At 50.2% G+C, this 21,197-nt stretch overlaps 1 protein-coding gene across 9 annotated transcripts in view; it reads left to right on the forward strand.

The window, feature by feature from the left end:
- Nucleotides 1-21,197, forward strand: part of TRAK1 (trafficking kinesin protein 1) — a 120,158-nt gene that overhangs the window by 59,630 nt on the left and 39,331 nt on the right. For 7 of the 9 annotated variants that reach the window (XM_030329815.1, XM_030329816.1, XM_030329818.1 and 4 more), the window contains one exon: nt 16,137-16,213. In XM_030329815.1, coding sequence (XP_030185675.1) covers nt 16,137-16,213 — 77 coding nt within the window. Of the gene's footprint in view, nt 1-66; nt 447-16,136; nt 16,214-21,197 lie in introns of those variants that run through there. The other 2 variants (XM_030329817.1, XM_030329822.1) reach the window with 2 other exon arrangements.

Raw genomic sequence — 21,197 nt, forward strand, 5'->3', positions numbered from 1 at the left:
CCCCCTCTGAATCTACAGCACCTGGCACGGTCGCCCTGGGGCAGGCAGGGCATTCCCGATCTGGCAGGTGCTTCTCCCTCTCCTGCCCCCACCCTGTCCCTCCTCTCTGCTCCTGGGAACCACCCCCTTCCGGGTCTGTCCTGGGTGACGCTGGGCCAATGGCCCTGTGTACACCCTCCACTCTAGCTCAGCCAGGGCACGTCCTCGGCCCCGTCCAGGGCCCAGCGTCTGCCCCAGGGGCCCGGGCTCCAATGGCTCCTCTGGGCAGACGGCTGGGAGCTCCCCCAAGAACAGCCCCTTAGGGCAATGTTTTGGCTTTGGGGTGACTTCAGCAATGTCCCTGAGAGACGCGGGAAGGGAAGAAGAGTGTTTTGAGTACGACTACCGAGATGAAGAGAGGAAGCCCACCAGCGAGCGGCACGAAAGCCTGGACCTCTTGGAAGAGGGTAAATTCGTACTTTGTTCAAACTGACCCTTTCCCTGTTAGTGTCTAAGTACGCCTGGCTGTTTCACTGATCTCACAGCACTCTTTTATTTCCCTATTGAGGTATAACTTCAAGCACACAGATCTTATGTCGGTGGATGGCTTGTGATGACCCCCTTGTAAAACCACATGTCGTATGTCTGGCACCCTGGGAAAGCCCCTTGTGCCCCAGGAGGGAGACCATTGTCCTGAGTTCTATGACCTGAGATTTATTTTGCTCCTTTGTTCTTGATCTACACAGATGGAATCAAACAGGGTGCATTATTTTGACTGGTTCCTGTTGCTTGACTGATACATGTTGTTGCAAATATCAGTTAGTTGTCTTTTTGCTTTGTGTGTGTGTGTGTGTGTGTGTGTGTGTGTGTGTGTGTGTGTGTGTCTATGTGTGGCATTCCAGTACTCTGCTTTAAGAGTTTTGGTTGTTTTCTTGTGACTGAACAGGTTTTGGTAAATTAGCAAGAGACTGAGTCATTATTATTTAAAAAAAAAAAATTTTTTTTAAACATTTGTTTATTTTTGAGAGACAGAGTGTGAGTTGGGGAGGGGCAGAGAGAGAGGGAGACACAGAACCCAAAGCAGACTCCAGGCTCTGAGCTATCAGCACAGAGCCCAACACAGGGCTCGAACTCACGAACAGTAAGATCATGAGTGACCTGAGCCAAAGTCGGAGGCTCAACCAACTAAGCCACCCAGGCGCCCTGAGACTGAGTCATTATTTTTTTCAATGTTTATTTATTTTTTTGGGGACAGAGAGAGACAGAGCATGAACGGGGGAGGGGCAGAGAGAGAGGGAGACACAGAATCGGAAACAGGCTCCAGGCTCTGAGCCATCAGCCCAGAGCCTGACGCGGGGCTCGAACTCACAGACCGCGAGATCGTGACCTGGCTGAAGTCGGACGCTTAACCGACTGCGCCACCCAGGCGCCCCGAGACTGAGTCATTATTAAATAAAGTATGTTTTTGTGCTGGTGTTGCTTATCTTTAAAAAGTCATTAATCACTGATTTGAAACAGGGATTTTTTTTTTTTTTTTTTAATTTAGGATTCTTTCAAATGGAAAAGTACAAGGCTGACTTTGAAGTCATCTGGGGACCCACCTTCGGGCTCTGTTAGAGGGACACTGCTTCTGGAGAAGTGAGGGTGTTAATTCAATGAGAGGCCCAGATGCTCAGTGGGAGTTTCCTAGTTGGGCTTCTGGGGCTTTTGCCCGCAGTGCAGAGAAAGGGATTTTGGGGGTGCAGCAGAATGTTCAAACAGTGACTGCATGTATGTTCTTTAGGTCTTGAGGAAAAACAGTCTGAATACCTTTACTAAGTTCTGCTCTGAAATGGTTTATCTTCATGTCTCAACATAACTTTTATTTTAAAAGTTATTTATAGGGGCGCCTGGGTGACTCAGTCTGTTGAGCGTCCAGCTTCAGCTCAGGTCATGATCTCACAGTTGATGAGCTCAAGCCCCGTGTCGGGCTCTGTGCTGACAGCTCAGAGCCTGGAGCCTGCTTCCGATTCTGTGTCTCCCTTTCTCCGCCTCTCCCCTGCTCATGCTCTGTCTCTCTCTGTCTCAAAAACAAAGATAAACATTAAAAAAATTTTTTTAAAGTTATTTATAATTGGCCTTATCAGAAGTGTTTTTGTTTGAGAAAAACGTTCTGTCCTAAAAACAGTAACATTTTACCACAGGACAGTTAAAAGCATTAAATTGGAGAAAGCCAGGGAAGGGAAGAGCTGTCAGAGAGATGGGGGTCTCCAAGCTGAGGCCTCAAACCCCGCCTGGCCCTTTCACGAAGGAGATGGTGTCGGAATGGCCGGCCGATGGGGACTGTGCATTAGTCAGGTTCCTGCAAGTACTCAAGGGAAAGGCATCCTCCTGCTCTCCTAGAGCTAGGGCCAGCCCAGGTTTCCCTGGATCAGCTGGTGTCCCTTCCAGCCCCCGTGTCCCCACATCACCTGGGAGCCTGTTGGAAATGCAGATGCTCAGGCCCCAGACCCACCGAGTCAAAACCCACCTTTTAACGAGATCTTCAGGGGATTCCTGTGCATATGAAAATACGAGATGGGCAGTTGCCACAAGCAGAGTGAGATGAGTTTAGAAACCAGTCACAGAACCATATGATTCTAAATTAAAGGCTATACAAGATTCTGGAACAGTGTCTTAGAGCCTAGTCAAGAGAAGAAAACATTTTGTGTTGTGTATATTTCATCTATCCATATTTTTAACTTGAAGAAAAAAACTGGGAGCCAGATGATGGTGATGAGAGCCAGTGTTTATTGTGCTCTTACTACGTGCCAGGCACTGTTCTGAGTACTTCATGTGGATTGGTGCATTTAATCCTTCAAACAGCCAGATCAGAGGTTAGGTGCTATTATTTCCATTTCACAGGCTTGTAAGAGGAAACTTAAGTTAACTTGTCCAGAGTCACAGAGCTAGTAAGTGGTTTCAGCCTATGTAGAACAACTCAAGGGCCCTCTGCTCTTAAATCACCATGCTAGCAGTTCTCAAAGTGGGACCCCCCCACCCAGTAGCACCAGCATCACCCAGGATTGTGTTAGAAATGCACATTCTGGGGCCCTGCCCCAGACCTGCTGAGCCAGGCTCTCTGGGGTGGGGCCCAGCAGACTGGGTTTTAACATACCCTCTGGCTGATTCCAACGCACATTGTCCCCTGCTGGTCTACATTTCAGAGATAACCGTGGGTGTTGGTTGGCCACCCCCTCGGGAGTTTCCCAGGCGTAATCTGAAACCTCCTTGGGCAGGGAGAGGTGAAGGAGGAGGCCGGCCACTCCAGCTCCGTAGGTGGCAGTTCAATAAGCAGAGGGAACCCACGTACGGACGAGGCTTGTCCTGGGCGGGGCGGCAGCAAGACAGTGGATCTGTGCAGCCACCTGCCAAACCTTAGAAGTTTGTTTAGAAAGAGGCCCTAACTGGGTGCGGCCATGTTGGCCGCTCAGGTGTTCGCGGCCCATCGCCATCTCAAGGCTGTGTCCTTGGAGCAGCCTCTGGGAGCGGGAAAGGCGAGCAGAACCCACATTCCAAGGAGGGTGTGGGGAGGCTCCAAGTGGCCGACGCCCGCTCACAGGTCAACCGGAGGTCGCACCTTTTTGTTGACATCCCCCAACACAGGGTCCCTACTCAATGATCTCATTTGAGAGGGGCACTGCTTTGTATTTGGCATCTTAGGATAGACTTACATTCTCTTTTGTTTTTTCCCTTCCCACCGCCTTCCTTTCTTCAATAAACTGTTCAGCTGTCCTGTTTAGCTGTCCTGTAAGGGGGGAGGGGGTGACTTGTTCATAGTAATTTTAGGACAGTAAGCTCAAAAGAAAGACACTTTATAGCCAGTGTGCTCAGTTTTCTTCGTCAGAGAAAATTCATGAGACTGGCTCCCGCCCTGAAGGAAGTCTGGAGCACAGGTTGGAAGATAGAGGTTTGTTTTGGAAGATTTGGTTTCTGTGGCCAGTCCTGTGTCCCAGAGCAAGCCCGGCGCTGGGCAGGACCCTGCTTTTCTCCGACATTGTCTTGAGTTCATGGGCCAGCAAGTCCCGTGTATGGAAGAGAAATGCTCTTGAATAATGAAATTATGTGCAGGATGTGGACGTGACTGCGTTCCCTGGATTCTGAGCTGGTTTAGGTGCTTTTCTTCCCTGTTGACTGATCTCAAAGAGGTGATTTTGGCTGACCACTGAAGGACAGAATCAGTATTTGGGTTGCTCTGATAGCTGTGAATACACGAGACATGTGTTTTCTCCCAGTCACCTTGTGGGGGTGATGGGTACTTTCTAATGTCACCCTCTCACCTTCAAAGCAGCCTTTGCAATAAGTGCTATTCCCATTTGCAGTCAGAGTGACTGAGGCTCAGCTCGGCTGTCCCTGTCCAGAATTCCACCGCCGTCACCCTGCCTGGGGTCTACCTTCCACTGCACCCAGGCACGTGGTGCTGATGGAGTCGAAGGCCCCTTCTGGCCGTTCTAACCCACGAAGTGGGTGCTCACAGGGAGGCGGGGCTCCCAGGAGAAGCAGCTGTGAGAGGCTGTTTGGCTCTTACCGTCCTCAGGGAGAGAAAGTGTCTGGGCTCTGTGTCTTCTGGCCACTGAGAACTGGCACAGACACAGAACTGACCTCAAGCAGCTTCGTCCCATGTGGTGGTCTTGGAGCAGGGCCCTGCTTGTTTGCCCCAGCCCCCTCTGCTCCGTGTGAGATCAGGCAGGAAGCCGATCTCGGTGCTGCTGGGAGTGAAGGGCACTGGCACCAGCGTCAGGAGGACACTGACGAAGATGAACTTCTGTGGTCACTTCCTTGTGGTTTGCTGTGTGGCAGATTCCCACCGCTTTCTCAAGGGCATGCCTCGGGAAGCCTGATCTCATGAGTTTTCCTCACCCGGACACTCCTGAGGCTGTTACCCGACTGCAAGATTCCCTCCCCGATTCCTGGCAGGCAGCAGGGTTCGGAAAGAGCACATGGAATTCTCTGGGGGTTACCGAGTGCTCTCGTAGCAGGTTTTGGTTTTCTGAGCCCGAAGGCTGCAGGAGAGCAAGTGTCCTGTCCTCAGAGGTGGCTCCTGGTGGCCAGGGTGTGAGTGGCCACGTCGGTCTTTTGCACAAAGGGCCATTTTCAGGTGATGAGCACTAACCAGAAATTATCATCTGGAAAAGCAGAGATGGAGAAAACACCAGTTGGCAGTGGGAACCTAGAACTTGGTGGAGAGCCTGGGGCCCGTGTGACTGTGCATAGCTGCACCCTGCTGGGTCATTCAAGTTCTTCGGCTGGGCCCAAGGTGAAGCCTGAGAGGCAGCACAGACAGCGGATTCCTCCAGTTTGAGGAGGAAATCGTGGGCTGCTGGCGGAGGGCCAGGCTGCGTGGAGAATGGCTGGGGCGGGGAGGCGGGGGAGGTGTGTGATGTCTGCCCTGGAGAAGGAGCTGTCAGGGTCCCGCCTTGGTGTGTGTGTGTGTGTGTGTGTGTGTGTGTGTGTGTGTGTGTTGACACGGTGTGGCCAGCAGCACACGAGGGCGAGGGCGCTATGCAGGACTCTCTCCTGTAGGGTTACGATCAGGAGGGAGGTGACCCGGCTTATCAGTCCTGGCCTCAGCACTGTGTGCTCGTGGTGTTGATTACCTTGGTCTCCAGCCTGGGGTTTGGTTGTTGGTATCCATGGCTACCCCACGCGGGCATCCAGTGATGTCAGTTGCTCAGGGTGGTTCTCTTACTGGAGTGCAGGTACCCGCATAGCCCCAGGGCTGGCCACGGGCAAGGTTCACCCAGAGCCTTTGTTATTTTGGGGTCCTCTTGCTGCTCTGCCCACTTCTGGCACCTGCCCCCCTGCCCCCCTGCCCCCCTGCCCCCTTGCCCCCCCCCCCCCCCCCCCCCCCCCCCCCCCCCCCGTCTTCTTGTATCCGAACTCCCAACGGCATCTCTCACTTGGCCCTTCCTGCTTGCTCCTCTGTGTTATGCTAATTTATGTATGCATCTTACCAGCTCAGCTTGCTAAGAGTGCCAACTTGGGGGTCAGACTGATCAGGCCCTCCCATAATAGCCCTGTGACCTTGGGCAATGTGGACGGCCATCAGTAATACTTTTCTCCCAGGATGAATGCAAACACTGAAGGAGATGATAGCCATCCCACACTTGGCAGAGTGCCAGCACGTGGTGAGCAGTCATAATTGGCGATCACCAAGCAAGCCCTCTTTAGATATCCTGATCACGAATGGCCACCATAGATCAACACTGAGTGTTCCTGTCTAGGGCGGGGTGGCTGTTTATGGCCTCTAATAGACCAGGCCCAAGTCCTTGGTTATGTCCTTGGATAAGCCACTTGGCCTCTCCCTGTCTGGTGTGTTAAATGTGGCTCATACTGGTGTCATGGAGCTGTTCTTGGTTTTAAGTAAATAATGTTTGTAAAATGACCAGGGTGGCGGCTGGCATGACATATATGCTCAAGACTCATTTCCTTTCTCCTTCCCTGCCTCTTCAGTAACCTGCCACGGTGCTCTGCTCTCAGCTCACCTCGGAAGGGGACGTGAGCCAATAATATAGTCACACTTAAATTTCAGTTAATAATGCTGGTGAGCAGTTAAATGTCGCCACAGCTGTACGATCAGGTCTCTGCTCTTGGCAGTGCTGTCCCTCTCCCACCTCCCAGTGTGCAGACCGGGCGCCACGCGGGCGCAGGCAGTGGCCGAACCGACTACGGTTGTAGTGGGCTGGCCTCTGCCACCACACTGTCCCGGAGGCCGCCTCAGTGGCCGCCGTGGCAAACCAGCACCTGTTCACCCAGGTGTCCGTTTGCTTCCGGCTGGAGACCACAGCCACTTACCAGTTGATGCCTTTCCTTTGAACACAGCTTCTTTCTTAGCAGTCTCCCACCTCGTCTTTGCTTTGTGTTGCTTTAGACTTGAGATGGCCCTTTTCCAGATGGCTTCTTCCCTCCACCCCCCAAAAGCTGGGAGGAAAAGGGAGGTGACTCTCTGGGACATTTGCTTATTTGGGGGTGATAAGCTGTACACCAGGGTTTCATGTTTTTCACCTCTCTCTGGGGTGTCGGTTAGACGTGAGCCTTTCTTTCCCAAGACTGGTCTGTGAGAATACAAAATCTTCCTTTTTTTTGAGTACCAATTATGTGTTGGGCCCCAAATAAGACTCTGCTGCCTTCATGTGCCTTACATAACCCAGGTAGGTGGGGACATGGGACTTTTGTAAGAATTGCATGTGGGGCGCCTGGGTAGCCCAGTTGGTTAAGTGTCCGACTTTGGCTCAGGTCATGATCTCATAGTCTGTGAGTTCAAGCCCTGTGTTGGGCTCTTGTGCTGACAGCTCAGAGCCTGGAGCCTGCTTCGGATTCTGTCTCCTCTCCCTGCCCGTACCCCACTCGCACTCTGTCTCTTTCTCTCTCAAAACTAAATAAGCATTAAAAAAAAAAAAAGAATAACATTTATTATGGCTCTAGCCATTTTTGATGGGTGGGTCCTCACCCTGTTCTTCCACACCCTCTACAAGGGCTGCGTCAAAATAGTTCTTTTTTAAACCAAATAACGTGTGTCTTCTGGGTCGTAGTGGTTAACCCACTTGGGCTGTTGGGCTGATTGTGAAGGTGGATACTGAAGGACAACAGCTAAGCCTGGGCTGAGGCTGTCCCTTGGGAAAAGGATGGACGTGTCATGCCTGGGAGGAGACTCCAGAGTCACTCTTTTCAAAAACCGGAGAGAGGCAGCTGTACTATCTGAGCACATTTTAGTGACGGTTCTCTAACTGAAAATAACCTAGTCTCTGTGGGGTGCACTGGTACGTTTGTGTGCCTTTTATCAGGGCTCATTCCGAAGTGGGTGATCGCTCCTCCTGAACAGTTTTGCTGTCTGAGAACCCCGCTGTGGTCTGAGGAAGGCTCAGTCAGGGATCGAGATAACAAGACAGTGCCTCTGCAATGCCATGTCATGGGGCAGCGGTTGGGGTACAGTAAATGTAGCCCCCGAATGCTTGTTTGAGTGTCGTTCGCTAATTTAAAGCCTTGAGGTACCACCTGCTGCCATAAAATTCAGCTCTTTTAACTGGACAGTGTAATGACTTTTAGTGAATTCGGAGTTCTACAACCGTCACCATAGTTTAGTTTTATTTATTTTTATTTATTTAGTTTTTTAGAGAGCGAGGGAGAGAGAGCGCACATGCATGCTGTAGCGAGGGAGGGACAGAGAGAGAGAGAGAGAGAGAGAGAGAGAGAGAGAGAGAGAGAATCTTAAGCAGGCTCTGTGCTTAGTGTGGAGCCCAACACAGGGCTCCATCCCACGACCCTGGGATCATGACCTGAGCCAGAATCAAGAGTCGGACACTCAACTGACTGAGCCACCCAGATGCCCCCACCACAGTTCAGTTTTAGAACATTTGTATCCCCTCCCTGTGTGAGCTCCCTCACCCCTGTTCACAGCTAATCCCATCCCCACTCCCAGCCCCCGGCAGCCACTTACCTGCTCTCTAATCGGCCCGTATCGGGTACTGAATAGGAATGGGATCCTACAGAGTATGGTCTTTTGTGCCTGGCCGCTTCTGAGCATCAAGTTTTTGAGGTTCCTCCACGTTGCAGTGTGTATCAGTACTTATTTATTCATTTAGAGAAAGTTTATTTATTTATTTAGAGAGAGAGGTGTTAGTGTGCAAGAGAGGGGGAGAGAGAGAATCCCAAGCGGGCTCTGAACCGGCAGTGCGAAGCCTGACGCGGAGCTCGATGCGACGCACGATGAAATCATGACCTGAGCTGAAATCGGGAGTCAGACCCTGAGCCCGATGAGCCACCCAGGCACCCCAATGCTTCGTTCCTTTTTACAGACTGCACACGCATACCGCATCTCGTGTATCCGTTCACCAGTAGAGAGTCATTTGTGTGTTTCCACGTTCTGGCTTATAACGGGGAATGCTGCTGCGAACATTTGTGTACAAGTTTTGGGTGGACGTAGGTTTTTATTTCTCTTGGGTAGAGGCCTAGGGGAATTTTTTTTTTTTTAATTTTTTTTTTTTTTTTGAGAGAGAGTGAGAGAGTGCAGGCAGGGAAGGGGCAGAGAGAGAGGAAGACATAGAATCTGAAGCAGGCTGCAGGCTCTGAGCTGTCAGCACAGAGCCCAGTGTGGGGCTCGAATTCACGGACTGTGAGGTCGTGACCTGAGCCGGAAGTCGGAGGCTTAATCGACCGAGCCACCCAGGCGCCCTGAGGCCCAGGGGACGGTTAAAGTCTGTGATCTCAGGCAAGTCCTGTGATTTTCAGAGCCTGAGTTTCGCTGCCAGAAAGTTCGGAGATCCATGCCTCTAGCCCACCCGCCCTGTGTCTGGCCGCGACGTGCAGGGATTGCGGCCCTGCGGCTGAGTCAGAACAGCCATTCAGAGCTGCCCCCCTCGTCGGAATGCTTTGCCAAGCCACCCCGTCTGGATGACTGCTAGCCATCTTCCATGGGAAATCTTCCCAGCAGGAAGACGGGCGTTGGGGAGGAGCAGAAACTCCCCAGATGGAGGAGCGGGAGAGGGACCGTCCCTGCAGAAGGAAACGGGCACACCTGGAACCAAGCCAGACATCCGAGAGTGGTGTCATAGGGAGGCCTGAGCCGTGATGGAGCATGGGCATGGGGGCGGCGAGGAGCCGGTATGGATGGTCCCTGGAAGATTTATGTATCAAGGCTGCTGCTTGTGGGCAGTGGCAGAGCTGGTGAGGGTTTTTAAGTGGAGCATTGACAAATCAAATTCTAAAGCATGTAGACAAAGCTTTAAATAAAGGACGTTTATTCTGTAATGCCTGGAAACTTAGCAGCGGTGGTGACTCATTTAGAATTTCATGGGGATCTTTTCAGCTTTGGCTTTCAGGTTCTGAACCTCCCACCCCTTGCCAGGGGCAGGGCAGAGAGTAACTAGGTATTAGGTTTACTTCCTGGAGGATCAGGGGCCAAATGTAGGGATGCTTTTTCAACTGACGGCTGCTGTTACCGGTCAGAGAGAGAGAGAGAGAGAGAGAGAGAGGGATAATCCACCGCTTTGTGGACCATGCTTTTCTCTGATACTTGAGTGCCAGCTCCTGTCTCCACTGGGCATATCGAAAGTTTATTCAATATTGTATGGTTGTTATAATAAATATTACAGAAAATAAAATTTACTTTAAAAAAAAAAAGCTAGTGCTAAGGTACAGAAGATAAAAGGAGAAATTATCGGGGAAGGGGACTAGAATTGGGTTCCAAAAAAAGGTTGAAAAAGTGTTCTAGTTAATTAAAGAAATGACCTGTGAATAAGCTAGAACACACGGCCAAACTACCCAAAGGTGCAAATGTAATGGGCAGTCGTGAATATCTTCCCTCCTTTCATGGATGTTGGCTACATGGTCTTAGTGTTACAAGGGAGCAGTGTCCCCTGAGGTCTTGGGATACACACACACTTATGTGTATATAGGTGTATAATTTTATATATGTGTGCATTTATGTATGTGTACACCCTCACACATATTTGTATGTGTGCAAAATATTCATTCACTTATTTGCTCCATACGTATGTAAAACTGACATAGGAGAAATGTTCTCAAAATTAGGTTAAGAAAATGATGAGAGCGGGGGCGCCCGGGTGGCTCAGTCAGTTAAGCGTCCAACTTCTGTTCTGGTCACCATCTTGCGGTTTGTGAGTTCGAGCCCCACGTCAGGCTCTGTGCTCACAGCTCAGAGCCTGGAGCCTGCTTCAGATTCTGTGTCTCCCTCTCTGTCTGCCTCTCCCCTGCTCATGCTTTCTCTCTCTCTCTCTCTCTCTCAAAAATAAGTAAAAGGTAAAAAAAAAAAAAAATTAAGAAAAATGATGAGAGCTAACTGTTGACATAACTTTAGGGGAACCATTTCACCAAAATGCAGCACATAAATGGGAAGTGAGGGCTGCTAACAAGAGTTTCTCCGAGAAGTCTGATAAGGCCAAAATGTCAAGGGGGTCTTGTCAAGCCTGTTAATGTGACGAGAAGACACAGGTTCACAGGTTGTGTGCTGGGACCTTCTTGCCCTCCACTTCATCAGTCAGGCCTCCTGAGTTGTGCCTCTGGCTCGCTGCTCTGGCCGCCCTCTGGCCGCCCTACTGCCTGCACAGCCTCTGCCCTCTTCTCCCGCTCCTGCCCCAGGGCTCCTTCAGATGGCCACTTCCGATCTTTCCCTGGAGAACTGCACCCCCCCCCCCCAGTCCCCGGCCCCATTGTTTTTCTTCCCTGTGGGGATTTCTCTTGGGCCTCAGGTCTTTACCCCCACGCCTCTCACTTGGCTGCATCTCCTTGGCATTAGGCAAGGACTCATTTCTATTCAGGGCCTGCTCTCTGTGGATACTGGGGATTTCTTGGCTGAAGATGGCTGCCAGCATTTATCCTCAAAATCGTTTTGGGCACGGTTTAATTTGCATCAAGTTTGCATTCCTGATTTTCAGCCAGAGCACCCCGCCTCCCTTCTGATCTGCACCTTCAGTTAGCTGACAACCCAGTTCGGGCCTCCCTGTCTCTGCTCAGCCGGCCCCGGGGCCACTCATTCGAATTTGACTTCATGATTCTACCTGCCCACCCAAGGATCGGCACTCAACCCTTTTCTCACTGCAAATCGGATTCTTCCTAACCACAGTTTAGTGCCTTCAGCTCCCGGGAGGGCATTCCTGCTGTGGGCTGTGCACGGCCCTCTGCCTGGCACACACATGATCCCGTGGTGACCTCAGCCGCTGTCCCCTTCGCCAGTGATTGTGCTGGGGCAGGCCCAGCGTGCTTCTGAGCTTCTGTCCCACCGGCCTGTCTTGCCCGGGGACCCTAGGCCTAGGAAGTGGAGTGCCTTTGTCCCCTCTGCCCCAGCGAGAAGCCCAGATCCTATCTTTCTGATTTACCACCCACCCTGTCTTCTCTCGTAACTCTCTCAAGAAAAGAGACCACTTCTCTCCACTTTTGCAGCCACTTAGAATTTCCTTGGATTTGTCAACAGCTTTGACCACCTCCACCCCCACCTCCCACCGTTTCTCTGTGCTGGAGCCAGAATCGTTCCTGAAATACAGCTTTTTTGTAGACCCTCCCCCTTTGAGAACCCTCCAGTGGCTTCAGTTGTCCCATTATTAAAGTCCAGAGTCCCTAAAGGGACTTGCCAGGTCTCACACACCCTAGGCCCCTGCCCAGGAATGTCCTGATGGGGAACCTGCCTGTTTTCTGTGTGTCCTGGAAGGGCTAGTCTCCTGCCCTTCTCAGCACAGAGCCTGGTGCACATTTGGTACACGTTAGTTTGACACTGTTAGAGGTGTCTAAGTGTCCACTCTATCTGCTTTGCTACTGTTGGCGTATTATACTTCTTTTTCTAGAACTTGGACCCTACTTTTACCATGTTGTTGTAGAGGTTTATGGCTGTCCTTTTCTTTTTTTTGAACATCCTTTGAGTGGAAGTGGATTGATTGGGTAGTGCTCCCTTGGTCAGAACTGGAGCCTCCATTTGGAATACTGTTCCCGTGGAGAGAGAAACAGGACCGTGGTTTATTGGACATTGAGTATCTAGAAAGCTGCTTGGAAAGTGCAGCCCGTACTTGTCTTACTGTTTAAAGGCCTCACTGGCTATTTTCCCACCTCATTGTTCTCACTCCTGCCCCCCTCATTTCTTGGAAGAGGAAACCGAAGACACAATTACAGGGCTTTTCCAGGGCCTCATGACCTTGGTAGAGTGTCCTATGAAAACCTAAGCCTCGGAGTCGTGGCACCAGAGATCTTTCCCGTATACCACAGATGTTTCTTGCTCTGTTTATGCTTCCAAGAATTGTTGATTTGTGCCAGCCTCAGCCTTGACCTTGAATCCTTTATGGTTCCCCCCCTAACTTAGTTAGGACAGGAGCCAAATTGGCCTAGGTGCAGTCCTTACCTTACAACCTCATTTGCTGTGACTTCAGTCGGGTCCTTAACTTCTCCCGGCAACAGTTTTCTCATCTGTGGAATAGTCACAACAGCACAAACCCTTCAGGGGTGTGACGAGGCTTAAGGAAAAAGCTCCTTAAATCTCAGACATAGAAGGGACTTTATAAATGTTAACTATTGCCCTTGCTGGGAATCTCGTCTTCGTCTTCCTCTTCCTCTTCTCCTTTGTCTTCCTCTTCGTCTTCCCCCTCCCCCTTCCCCCCCTCCTTCCTCCCTCCCCCTCCCTCCTTCCTCCCCCTCCCTCCTCTGCAACCCCTTCCCCCCTCCCCCTCCTCCTTTTTTTTTTTTTTTTTTTTGAAATTCACCATCTGCTAGCTGTATGACATCAGAGGAGTTATTTAACCACTCTGGGCTTCTGGTTCCCATTTGTAAAATGGAGTTAAAGTTCTATCCTGTAGCATTTATTGATAATCCATTAGAGTAGTATTGAACATGTACTGGCCATAGAAAGTGTGCCCAGTAAGGGTCTGATTTCTCTGCTGCTGCTGTTACTGATTTCTCTTAAAAGTTGCATCAGGGAGGATCCCAGGACCCTATAACTATAGTCGACTATATATTTTCTGAAAAATATTTTAAGTAATTCTTTTCCTATCAGTGCATGGTCACTACAAAAACAAATTCTTTTTAAAGCACAAAAATTAAAATGTGTAATACCATCTAAATGTCAGTTATTTTTATGGCTATCCTAGTTTTTTTTCTGTGTATTATGAATCAGTACATTTTCTCCCGGTTGGAATTGTACGTATTTTTAAAAACTTAACTGGAACAACAGTGCACGTACCTTAACAACTCAGGGTCAACAGTGGTTTTTCACTTATGCCTCTGACTTCTGAAGCTGGGAGCTGTCAAAGGCCTGGGGACTTTGGGGAGGTCTCTACCTCACCCTGTAGCCCTGACTGAATGTGAATGGTCACCCCTACCCTCCTGTCACCATGGGGGCATGGTGACAGTATGTGCCCGACTGGTTGATGCTAGAGAAAGCCCACCATTCCAGTTTTACATCTATGGAGCCAATAGTTAAAGTACATTAAAGCTTTTTAAGATTAGCCTCACACAAGGGCAACATGAGGGATCTTTGTGGTCGTAGATACACAAACCTACCCAGGTGATAGAATTGTTAGAGCTTCGTCATTCAGGAGCACGCAAGCACACATGCACACACAGATGAGCACCAGTTAGTCTGAGGAAATCGGAGTCAGATTCCTGGATTTTATCAATGTCAGTGCCCTGGCTGGAATATCATTTTACCAAATGTTACCCCTGCGGGGAAACGGGGTAAAGGGTATAAGGGATCTCTGTATTATTTCTTGCATCTGCATGTGATTATCTACACGATTAACTACAGTGACCTCAATTCAAAAAATTAGCTCACAAAATGTAAGTGTAATTTCTAATTAATACAATCCCGGAGAAAAAAAAGCCGCACCGAAAAAAACCGCTCTCTCGTGTTAGGGTGACGTGGGGCCAGATTAGTTAAGGTGCAGCCCGGTGTAATTTTCCTCCCCAACAGCAGAGGGCGTGGTCCTCGAAGGCAAGGGGGGCACTAAGCAGGCCCCCAGTCTTAATCCCGGTTTCAGCACAGAGGCCTTTTGTGACTGCGGTGGGGGTGGGGAAGGGGGAAGGGGGTCTGTTTCCAGTCGACCCGGGAGCCGGTGAGTGGGGGGGCCTCCTGCATCTTTATCCGCGCGCCCACAGCCCAGCACAGCTGTCCAGCATGAAAACTAACTCCTGTCGGGGCGTAGGAATCTTCACTTAGGGATTTTTCCTGACCCAGGGCTAAGGGAACAGTTTAGAGCAATTTGAGCCGGACTCCACCTCCATCAAATTAAACTCTGGTGTAAACCAACCCTTACAAACCCCCCTAGCCAGGCAGCTCCCCTGGAGGGGAGGAAGGAGAGTTCCTGAGGCGAGCCCCCGCCCCCCTCAGCTCTCATCAAGTGCAGGGTGAAGGCGGCAGAGGGAGGGGCCCCGCCTCCTGGCTCCGGAAGGCCTTGCTGGTAGGATTTCAGATTTGGAACCAGATTTCGGGGCTCCTTCAGCTAGAAAATCATTCCAACGGATCAGATTCCTCCGAGCCCATTCACGAGGCCGATCTTTACTTGGGTTTGATAAAATATTTAGAGACCTATTGCATTCCAGTCGTAGAATCTACTAGTAGTGTTAGGTTGGCTGAGTAACCCACTTAATTTCCAAATGCCTTGCTTGGGCTGCTACTGAATGTGGGTCATTGTGAGAGCTTCCCCAAGTCTTCACCAAGAATTATTTTGTAGAGTCGTCGTTATAAAGAGTTCGTATGAGGTTACTTCTTGCAAAAGTGGCAAGTTCATAATTTTTTACACTTGGGTCCTCAACCCATTTACATTCATTCCTTCCTCCCCGGAATAAAGCCTATGCTACCTTCTTGGTGTTTGTTGAATCGCGAATCGATTCCCTGCCATCTATTTAAATAAAGCAACCCTGAGGTTTTTCTGCAGACTAAAGCATTCTTTCATCACATGACCTTTTTCCCCCCACAGGAGAACAAAGACGGTCAGTTCTAAAGTGGCCTACATACAGCCTCTTATGACCACAGTAAATTATATATATGATGAAATATCACTCTGTGTACGTATGCGTATTTGTGTATAGCAGTAATAGTCTTTTTGGTGTTGATTAAAGAAGAATCTACTACCCTGGTTTTCGTGGTGTAGAAACTGGTCTGATAGCCGTAGAATTGAGGGGAGGGGAGGGGAGGAGCTTTGTCATCATGTCATTATCAGCTAAGAGTGTTGTTTAATAATTGCACCACCAGCTGCTTTCTGAAGGATCCCACTCTGTCTATGTGGTTGGGTCTGTATGGTTAGTGAGGTCTACACCCTCTCGTTCTGGTAAGTCACACATTGGTGGCTGTGCTGCTGACCCACTTCCGTTTGCTGAGTTTATATGCAGCCAGACCCCTTTCCACTCCAGCGCCTCGTCCGTAGTGTCACCTCTAAGTGTGCACGTGCACGTGAGTGCGCACACACACACAGACAATGTCAAACCCTTGCAGGATTGGAAGTTACCCCTCTCTCAGTCCTCCTTGGGGCTCTTCCCCGGAAATGAAATCCAATGGTGCTCAGCACAGTGTGGGTTGAACACAGCAAAACCAACAACCCTTTGTGCCCGATCCACAGGCACAATTTGAGGGCCACCTGTTTTGGTGGGTCATTTGTTTGGCCGGTTTGTGATTGTCGTTTCATTGCCACTTTTATTTTTTGCAGTTTTATGTGCTGAAAGAGTTGGCCAGATGACTAAGACGTATAATGACATAGATGCTGTCACTCGGCTTCTTGAGGAGGTAAGTGTTTCTTGGGAGGCAAAGGGCCATTTATGATTGACTGATTAAATTGATTAAAGAATACATTAGTGTCTGAGTGAAGAATTACCAGAATTGGGCCCTCTCAGGGTATAATGCAATGGCTTTACTTTTTGAACTGGTAGCTATGTAAGTCTTTGTAGCTATAACTTTGTACAAGGTATGTTAGGTTTTAAAAGGAATGTATTAAAGATATAAAATAGGACTACTTGCTAGAATAGCCAGTTTAAGATTTTTAAAATTACAAAAAAAAAATTTTAATGTTTATTTTTGAGAGAGAGAGAGAGAGAGAGAGAGAGAGAGAGAGAGAGAGAATGAATGAATGAATGAATGGGGTTGGGGCAGAGAGAAAGAGGGAGACACAGAATCTGAAGCAGGCTCCAGGCTCTGAGCTGTCAGTGCAGAGCCCAGTGTGGGGCTTGAACTCACAAACCGTGAGATCACGACCTGAACCGAAGTCGGACGCTTAACTGTGACTGACCCACCCAGGCACCCCAAAGTTTAAGATTTTTAAAAAACCCTTAAACTGTATTGTAATACTATATTTTAAGGGTGTCTAAAAATGTCAGAAAAATACATCATTATCCATATCTATATATTTAAAAAAAAACACTTCCATCAGGTTAAGGGAATAATATGCAGCATAGAAATAAAATCAGCATGGAAAGAAAAATATAGGAAACTTGCTTAGGGTTGGATGAGTTGCTGGTATTTTAGAGACTGGTTTTCTCAGTTGATGAGTAGCATATGTGGACCCCCATGCCTAGAACCGGCCAGAACACAGTAGGTTCTTATAAGTGTATATTGAATAAGTGCCCGGCTTTAAATGTTACCAGGCCTTCATGGCACAGGTGCTAACTTAGACCCTCGTTTCTGCTCTGGAACTGGGATTGACTTTGGGTCATGTTCTTATTCATTAGCCCTTCTCCAGGAAAAGAGTAGAATCATGTGGGAAATGCAGAAATCATGGTTTTCATTTTCGGCCGGTCGTGGGACAAGGTTGAAACACAGGGCTGAGTGGGAGTGATGGGACCCAGAGTTTTTAGAGGCGTCTTTTTACCCCGCTTTTTTTTTTATTAAAAAAAAATTTTTTTTAACATTTATTTTTGAGAGAGCGTGGAGGAGGGGCAGAGAGAGAGAGGGAGACACAGAATCTGAAGCAGGATCCAGGCTCTGAGCTGTCAGCACAGAGGCCAACACAGGGCTCAAACTCACAGACCATGAGATCATGACCTGAGCTGAAGTCGGACGCTTAACCGACTGAACCACCTAGGCGCCTCATTTACCCCATTTTTTATGTCTCTCTTCCCCTGTGTTTATTCCCATCTGCATATCCAGTTTTCTCATAGCTGCTCCGAAGCCTGGACTCTGAACTCCCCCCTGAGATTCTCAGGGCTCACCTGCCCAGCAGCTCGTTTCCCCCCCTTCTCCCCCAGTTGGTCCCCCACTAGTGGAGCCAGCTGTGTTGAGTGTGGGCAGGAGCTGAGACCACTTGGCCCCTGCATGTCACAGCGGTTACCAACTTCTCAGGCCCAAGCAAGTGATGCTAGGTTTTGGGCTGTGTGACAAGGCCTTCTGGTGGCAAGTGGCTGGCATTAGGCACTTGGGGGCCAGCTTGGTTGGCAGTACTGACTTTTTATTCTTTATTTTTTTTGTTTATTTATATTTGAGAGAGAGAGAGAGAGAATGAACACGAATGGGGGAAGGGCAGAGAGAGAGGGAGACACAGAATTGGAAGCAGGCTCCAGGCTCTGGGCTGTCAGCACAGAGCCCGATATGGGGCTCAAACTCACGAACTGTGAGATCATTACCTGATCCAAGGTCGGACGCTCAACTGACAGCCATCCAGGTGCCCTGGCACCGCTGGCTTTTGAAAATGGTTCATCACAGAACCTTTCCCACTGTGTCCATCTCCCCCCCCCCCCGTCGTGCCATGCTGTCAGCTGTCAGGACCCCCTTATGTTTCCAGCATCCGCCCCTCACCCCCCACCATTAGCCCTCCGGTCTTCTCAGGGGGTTATGTCTGGACCTTTCTTTTCATTCCAAGGCCACTCGGCTCCACCAACCCCCAGAGCCTCAGCGGTGAGGTTTTGTTTTTCTCTGCAGCTGCCCCCATCCCAAGCCTGCTGACCACTTTGCCCCACCCCCCACACTTAGAGACACTTAGGAGACCTCACTGTGGTATCCAAAAGCCACCTACGGACCACATTCTGAAACCCCTTCTAACTTGTCGCCAGGGACCTGCCCCATCTTTCCCTGGCTCATGGGGACCTGTGAAGCCGTCCGTCACCACAGCCCCAGGTGGCCTGTACACAGCCCGCCTCCCCACCCCCCCATGAGCCCCGTGAGCACAGGAGTCATCTTGCAGCTCCCTCCGTTTTGTTTCGTATTTTTTCTGGGATGCTGCCTCTGTGAGTGCCCACTGCTGCAGTTCTTGGCTCCTGCCAGGCGTGAGCTGGAGTGCCACGTGATCCCCCCACAGGGCGAGATTTGTCTCTGCTTGAACGTCTGAGGCTTGCTTCACAAGAGGCCGGGGACCACAGCCTTCGTGCGGATACCGGATACTGGGTGTCAGTAGTTCCCCTCCCCCAGCCGTCTCCTGCCATCATCCTTTTAAAAAGCCGAGTTGTTGGAAAGAAGGCTTGTGGGGTGCTTTCCTCAGGTGGCTCTCTTGTGCCTTGTCTGTTTTATTTTTAGCAGCTCACCATGGCAGTGGTCTGGGTGTCTCTGTTTTATTCATAATGCCATTCTTGTCCTGATAAGAGCCACATCTGAGTCACCGCCTTTCCTTGGAACTAGGTGGTTCCCGGGTTAAAGTCTCCCGGCCTGGGTCATGTGACAATTGTACCGTGCTCGGCTTGGCTTTGGTTCCCTTTCCTCTGATCATCTGCTTTGGTTTGCAGGCCTGCCATCCGCAGGCAGGGTGCGGGGGAGGGAGGCGGCGGGGTGTGCACGGGATGCCAGAGCACAGCCCGTCGGCAGGGGGGCGGAGGGGAGCTCTTGCTTCGCCTCCACGGGAAAGAGGATTCCGCAGCTTGCCTTGGCATCCTGCCGCTGGAGTTACCTTTTGGAGAGGGCTGTTCCGAGGGTCCCTTAGTCATGCGTCTTACCCTGAGATCGGTGAATGAGATGAGTCAGCTGCTCAGTGTGGGAGGCTTGTTGCTCTCCATCCCGAGGGCTGTGTCAGACAGCACGAGTGCCACGGGCAAAAGGGGCTGAGCCACGTCACGATCCTTTTCGGCAAAGCACAGGCAATTGGAATGAGCTCCACGTGGCTGCATTTCCCGAGGAAGGAAGGAACCGGCTCTCTTCATTGTTGATTTCCAAGGGCCTAAATGATTTATTTGCAACCTGTCGTTCTCACTGTCGTTTAGCCCAGTGGTCATAGCCTAGATGTTTTCCTGTTTTTAGAAGTAAACACTTACCGTATGTCGGCGGGTTGTAATAAATAGGAGTGCTTTCATTCCTTTGGTTCTCCAGAAGAAACCCAACCCGTCTGTCCCCTTAGGAAGGAAAACACAGCTCTACTACAGTAAGTTTTTACCTATTGTAACTTTTAGATGAACTACCTTTAGATGACTTTTAAGTAGTCTCTACACCCCATGTGGGGCTTGACCCTACAACCCGGAGATCGAGTCCCTTGCTCTAGTGACTGAGCCAGCCAGGCATCCTCCCTTAGATAACCTTTAGGCACCATGTAACTTGTTTAATTTTTCATTTCATCCATAAATATTTTTACCATTACTTTTTGTCTTTTTTTTTTTTTTTTTCCCAGCAGAGAGTTTTTATGTTACTCTAAAGATGAGATCTTTGGTGTAGATGAGGGGAGGGCCGCCCAGCTGCAGGGCAGGGAGGCCCCCGGGTCTGAGGTTTGCCGTGTAATGGCGGAGGGCGAGGGGCTTCATTGGGCGCACAGCTCATTGGTTTTTCTTCCCCTGCTTGTTGCCCTTGAGCTCTGGCCTCTGTGTGCCGTGGGAAGCCCTCGCCGTCCTTCGGGTGCTCCAGCTGGCCTTGCCCAGCGGACCTCCATGATGACCATTTTTGCTCGATTTGTGTGCCGTGGGGTCTGCCCACAGGACGTGGCCCCGGGCGTACAGAATGCCTGTGCTTGTTGGAACTCAGCACGGTCCGCGCCGGGATGGACGCGTGGTGACGGCACAGCGGCCAATGGGCGTGAAGTGCTAGCTGGGTGTTCAGCGTGAGAGCTTGTTCCGGTGGACGGATTTAGTAGACTTGCGTTACGTTCGCGGAGACCATGCTTCCAAATGGACACTGGTACTCCAGTTTTAACCGAGTTTTAGCCGGCTGAAACTGCCTGCACCAAATGCTCGCTTTGAGTCGGCCTGGAGAGCTAGGTTCCCTCCCGCAGTCCCTTGAGGTCCTTTCCCCCAGGGACCAGATGAGCACACCTGTGGAGCTAGAGACCCTCCTTGGAAGACGCTGTAACCAGCGTGGGTAAGTCCACAGAGAGGAGTGTCTCAGCTCATTGGGCAGCTCATTGTGCAGCTCATTGGGCTGGTCCCCTTTGTTCCTTGGCAGGCACAGGAGGAGGCACGAATTGTGGGAATAAGTTGGACGTATCTGTGGCCCTTGATGTGACACCCAGCTGGCTTCTGGGGCGGTGGTGATAACAGTCGCAGGTTTTAGGACTGTGAAGACCAAGGGGAGAGGGACCACCATCTGTGCAAGAGAGAGTGTCAGATCCGGAGTTCTCCCAGACCGTACTTTGACCTCCAGCGCTTGCCTCATATTTCAGTGAAACTCCCGTGAGAAGCAGGGCAGGTGTGCTGCTGATGCACAGAATAATTTGGTGCAGATGTAAGAAGTTAGAAGTAAAAGCTGCCTTTGTTTTCCTTTTTTTTTTTTAAATATCGTTCACCTCTGAATCATATTGCTAGAAGACTTTTCCAAAGGTAACCCCATCTCCCCTCGCCATCTAAGATGAGAGAACAGATGAGGGAATTGG

This window comes from Lynx canadensis, chromosome C2 (assembly GCF_007474595.2).
Source record: "Lynx canadensis isolate LIC74 chromosome C2, mLynCan4.pri.v2, whole genome shotgun sequence".
In the NCBI taxonomy this organism is placed as follows: domain Eukaryota; kingdom Metazoa; phylum Chordata; class Mammalia; order Carnivora; family Felidae; genus Lynx; species Lynx canadensis.